General features: G+C 39.7%; 1 protein-coding gene across 1 annotated transcript in view; it reads right to left on the bottom strand.

Moving 5' to 3' along the window:
• The window catches only part of MFSD2B (major facilitator superfamily domain containing 2B), a 35,910-nt gene that overhangs the window by 2,246 nt on the left and 27,865 nt on the right, over positions 1-5,799 (bottom strand). The window contains exons 11-13 of the mRNA XM_017745106.1: positions 5,770-5,799; positions 3,749-3,925; positions 1-2,747 (exon numbers count right to left, since the gene is read on the bottom strand). The exon at positions 1-2,747 is cut by the window's left edge and continues 2,246 nt beyond it; the exon at positions 5,770-5,799 is cut by the window's right edge and continues 114 nt beyond it. Coding sequence (XP_017600595.1) covers positions 2,690-2,747; positions 3,749-3,925; positions 5,770-5,799 — 265 coding nt within the window. The 3' untranslated portion in view covers positions 1-2,689. The remainder of the gene's footprint in view (positions 2,748-3,748; positions 3,926-5,769) is intronic.

Raw genomic sequence — 5,799 nt, 5'->3', positions numbered from 1 at the left:
AGGAAAGAGGTTTACATTAGATTAGCATTTAATCTGAATGGTTGTCAACATAAGAATTTGCTTCTTTCAGTCACATATTCTGAACTTAAGTCATTCAGTCACATGCCTGAATATAAGGCATAGACATCATTTAAAACTGACAAGGAGACATACAAATCTCATTCATTTTACTGCACCAACACTGAGCCCTAAGAAAAGAAAGTTACAAAAATAATCTTATCCTGCACTTAATCATCCATTCATTTGACTTACAAAAATACATCCATTTTCTCAACAAAATTACAACTCTGATAGTGAAATAAAATAATGAGATTTTCAAAATAGAAAAATAGTCTGCTTCACTTAATCTACAGAAGCGTTCTCTTTTCTTTTGGCAGTTCCCATTGCTGCTACCATATGCAAAGTGAGGACTGAGTACATTTCAGTGAGATAAAGATCACATTGTCTCTCTGGAGAAGAAAGAAAACAGTTTATAATCAACCAAGTTTACCTTCCAAGAGTCTGAATTCAGACTGGCTGTTACACAGTTTTAGAGGCACCTGCCACAACTGATCTAGAAATAATAGCTTAAGCCACATTCAAATGACTCCACTCAACCCCAGCCAGCAGTTTCTGCAGCCCTTTTATTGCTGGACTACGTATTCAGTTTATATAAACCGACACAGACTCATTGCCTTGTAGCTACAGCTTTGTAACAGCTGAAAACATAACCCATTAAAAAACGTTAACAGCCTTTACTGGGGATTCTGGTTATTTTTAAACATGACTATTCAGAAATACCCAAATATTACAGAATAAATCGAATGCCCTAAACTGTTCTCTGTGATGTTTTGGAGCTATGTAATATTGCTACATAACTTACCTACTTCCAAATGCAACAAATCTGCTATTTCAAATTCCATCAGACTCAAAATTGTAAACAGGCTTATGGTTTTTATAGTTGTAAATGCATATGCCTCAGGCATACCTATCTTGGTTTGTCCAAAAACCAAAACAAGAAAAAAACCAAAAAACCCCAGCCTTAGATGGAAACTCAACAGAAATCTTAAATGCAGTTAACTTTTACCCACACACACTCAAAATATATCCTTAGAAGCTCCTCATGATTAAGTACTTTGCTAAATTAGGACAGTTCATAAGGCCTTTGACTTCAAACTTGCCTGACAAGGTTTCAGTACCAAACTTAATGAGACACTCCATGGTTGCATTGATTTTACTTCACAGTGCCCTTCAGCAAAAGCTTTCTCAGTTTCCAGTCCCAGCACTGTGAGCCACTTCCCAGATGGCCCTGAGCAAATTACAGGTGGCCACTTCCACTTTCTCCAGGTGCTCCCTGACAGCAGCAAGCTCATTCTCCAAAGGCACTTCTGGTACAGCAAAAAGGCACCTCTCACAGAGACACACAGTGAAGGCAGTGGGATGAAATTCCTGTCTTGTCTTGCGTTTTGCTAATTTCTTCAAGGTGAACAAACCACTTGGATTCCTCCCTCTTTCAGATTTATATATGTCCTCAGAACCCAATCATTTTAGCTTAAGCTTGGAGCCAGTTTCTGGAGGTCTCTGTACCTGCACTGATTACAGAAGCCAGGAATGAACAGGTCTGAACTGCAGTGCTCCAGAAGGTGCCTGAGGTTTGGTGTGTCTTTCATATAAAAACTGTGCTCAACAGTGTACATCTAGAAATGAGGGTCCAGTTGATGTATCTAAAGCACGATACCATCCCTAACTGAAAAAAAAAACCATTTAAAAGGCAGGTGTAGCCTCATTATTACAAAATAGGTGCAAGCTGAGATTAATACCCATGCCATGGTGTTTCCTGAGGTAGAGAGCCTACACCATGTGAGAAATGGGTATCATGATTACTTAAAGGCCAAAATTTAAAGATATTTAAATTACATAATTTTGGGAAGGGACTACTGATTTTGTATATCCTATGGGGAGATGCTGATTTTGAAAATGTTTTCATTTTCTGACAGAGATCAGTTTATAGGTTTCAGAAGCAAGAAACATGGGTAGTGGGAAATGTGGGGTTGTATTTCTTACAGAGTCTATAAACTTAAATTACCTCAAAATCTCTTTCAAAAAAAATGGAAAAAAAAATCATCAGAACATGTCCGCACCAGTGATTTGCTTCATTTCAAAACAAAATAAATCCTAACTTCATATAGTATACTTCAGGTTCCCAAGTGCTTTCCAAACACAATAGTGTGCGATTTATAGGTAGAGATTGTGCTCAAAAGCCACCTCAGCCTCCAAGGGTGAAGTATATTGTGAGTTAATATTTGGGCGGTGCATCATGAATTGGACTCCATGACCTTGTGAGTCTTTTCCAATTCAGAACATTCAAAAATTCTCTGGTCACATTTACACTTTTTTTCCCCTTGACCTATAAATGCATAAAATTTCCCATGAACAAGATCACAGCTTCCCATTAATCGTTGGAAAACAAACAAAAAACCCCCAAGCCTTCAATAGCTTGCATTTCTGAATGTGTGTAATGTCTTTTTTAGCACAGTGCGTGGAGTTAGGTGTATATTTGCACAAAGGTGTCCTCTCTTGATTTCATCACTGACTATATCAGAATCATCCTTTGTCCTTTTTGATAAAACGCAAGCAGAAAAATGACCTGGGAAACTCTCACAGAGTTTTTTGGTGGGATGTAAGCCTGTATTTGGAAAGTTCAGAGCATTCAGACAGAGGTGTCCTTTTTGTGGCTGTCCAAGTTATCTGTGCTTTGATGGCTCCTCCTGTTAAAAGCAGAACAAATGATACATGAACACACTTCTGTCTTTCACTGCTGACTAATCAAGCTGAGCATGGCAGTCTCAAACAGCTGAGAACCTCCAGCAAGGTGTGGTTGTTCTGGACACTGAAGTTCCTGAACAGAGGGACCAGCCCCATTTTAGATTGTTTACCCTTTCTCCTCCAGTCTGCAGAGAGGCCTGTGTCATATCTGCCAACCCCACGCACATATCTTGGATATCTTAGGGCATGAATTGGTCCCAGACACTCATGCTTAGGTCTTAGAATGGATTCCTTAGCATAGAAATCAATTCCCAATTCCAGTAAATTGGGATAATAAAATCAAGACAGAGTAACAACCTATTTTTTTGGTATTTTACCCATCAGTCTGCCAGGAGTGTCCTTACGTATGTCAAGGACTCAAGACTTGACAGAAGTGAATGAATTTGAGCTAGACAAGATTTTCTTTGGAGAAGGAGAAAAAGGGAGGAAGGAGAGTGATAGTGTAATAGGAGAAAGAATAGCTCAAAGCTGATCTCTCTTTTTCTCCCACAGTCTTTTCTGCCTACGCCTCTAAATGGTTTGGATATTTCTTGTATTCCATAAACACCGAGAATGCAGTCAACAGTATAATTTTCTTCTGTATAAAAGTAAATTGTAACTATCCACATTTTCCCCAGAAATTTAATTTATGTAGAATATTCCTCATTTCTGGCCTGAAACAATGTACCACAATAGTGCTTTGTGAGCCACTCCAGAGAAAAAGTAAAATAGAGCAGCTGAAATTTCTGATAAATGGTCTTCTAAGCAGGTTGTACTGCACTACAAAAAAAGAGATACTGGAACATGTCATGGCACCATTCCATTAATAATTTGACTAAGAGCACATTGTTTTATTTTGTTGTAAGGAATATCTATATTCTTATTATAAAACAATAATTTTCCCATTATGATTAAGAGGTGCAGTGGTGGCATTGCTGCTGTTTTACTGCCAGTCCAAACCTACCTTAGCTCTTCAAGGGCAAGCTTTGTTTCTTTCCGACTTTCTTCAGTGATCGGGTAGAAAAGGAGTATAAATAAACCTAAAAGGATGAGGATAGCAGGGACTGCTCCAATGAGGAGTTTCAGAGTGAGGATCACATCATCTGACTGTCTGCATATCCCTGGCTTGTATCCAGTAAACCTAAACAAATGGAAACAAGTGGTGTGTGTATATCCAAAGCTAAAAGGCTGTTGTTCACCTGAAGGCTTCCTTCTCTCCCCCAACACTCTTCAAGACTTTTCTCCCATTTTCCCTAAACCTCTCTTTTTTCCTTCTTCCCACTACATTTCAAATAATGTTTTTCAAACCTCATTTTTGTGCTTGACTTCAGATAATTGCATTACCTCTGTATTTTCTTGTTATTATATGTAACATTAAAGTTAATTGTTGCTGTTGAAATTGGTCAAATTGCTTGCATACTTTTAAAGAAAGGATTGTGGAATCCCATGTAAGGAAATAAACTGATGCCCAGCAAGTTCCACCTGAACATGAGGCAGAACTTCTTTCCTGTGCAGTGACCGAGCACTGAACAGATTCCCAGAGAGGGTGTGGGGGCTCCCTCACTGGAGATATTCGAGAACCATCTGGACACAATCCTGTGCCATGTGCTCTGGGATGACCCTGCTTAAGCAAAGAAAGTTGGAACCAGATGAGCCACTGTGGTCCCTTCCAGCCCTACCCATTCTGTGATTCTGTGATTCTGTGATTCTGTGGTTCTGTGAAGTTAATCTCTTACATGTTTCCTATTAATATTCAGCAAACTATTCAAGCTCTGCTTTAAAAGCATGCAAGTAATTTGACCAATTTCAACAGCAATAATTAACTTTAATTTAAACACACACTTAAGCACTCGTCTCAAGATAGACAAATTTACTCAAGTGCTCCGAGTTAGGTACACACACTTCATTGATTCAGGGCTTCCATGCAGTCCCACAACTGTTGATATACTCAAATTCCTATTCCAAATTTGTGGAATGAGTTTTTCCTCTGAACATCCACCTAATGAAAGCTACAGCTCATTTGGCATCACTCTGTTTTCTGTGTTCTCCCACAAACATCTGCTTTGGCAAATTGCTGGGACCCAACTGGAATGCAATTGAAAAGGGGCTAATTGGGGAACAGTGAATTGTTTGAGGGTTTTAGCAATAAGCAGCTAAAATTCCTAAGCCCAAAATGTTCAGCCAAGCATTGCCTGTTATTTAGCAATTTCCGCTTAAGGCCCCAAAGCATAACATTCTGGTTACCAAAACCTAATCTGGAGTCAAGGGCTAGATTTCCCTTCTAAGTGTTTATTGTGTGCTGCAGCAGGGACAGGCACAGGCCCTTTCTGCCAGGTCTTGCACAAAGGTAGGGCAGGGGATGCCTGGCCACTTTCTCAATCTGGTCAGAACAGACAAGACAAAGTGGAAAGAGACCATAAACCATCTCCCAAAGTGACATGGTCTAGGTGATGGACAGAGCCGTGAGAAAGGCTGTTCCTGGCTCTGATCAGTATCCAGTTCCCTAAAACCGTGCAGGAATTGATCCATTTATGAAATGATCCTTTTATGCTGAAGAGGCTACTGGCACCCCTGAAAGCACTCAAATCCATGCAAAGACTTACAAGCTCATAGAGATAGTCCAGTCCAGATGCAGCAGGGAATGCACAAAGCAGATGTATCACCTGTGGGGAAACTTCATCTGCTGCACTTTCTTGTTTAGTTCTTTATTCATATAAGCCACAAAAATTTACATGAGTAATTGAAAAGAGGAAAATCTAAAGGAAAGTCAGGTTTTTCTGAACAGAAACATGTCAGGGCAGGTAACCTAATGCTCAGTTGTCTGGCCTAGATGGCAACAATCCTGTCTTTAGTAGTCAGCCATCTGGAGCTGCTGGCACTTTCAAGCTCAGGGCATGAAGGCAATTAACTCCACAGGGTAAAAGTGCTGTAACCTCAGAATGCTTTCAGAGTAGATCCACTAAGTGGAAACACAGTGTTACTTACTCCAGTCCTGCTGCAGAAATTCCTAAGCCA

This window comes from Corvus brachyrhynchos, unplaced genomic scaffold (genome assembly GCF_000691975.1).
Source record: "Corvus brachyrhynchos isolate BGI_N302 unplaced genomic scaffold, ASM69197v1 scaffold116, whole genome shotgun sequence".
Classification (NCBI taxonomy): Eukaryota; Metazoa; Chordata; class Aves; order Passeriformes; family Corvidae; genus Corvus; species Corvus brachyrhynchos.
This window is presented reverse-complemented; position numbering and strand designations above follow the sequence as displayed.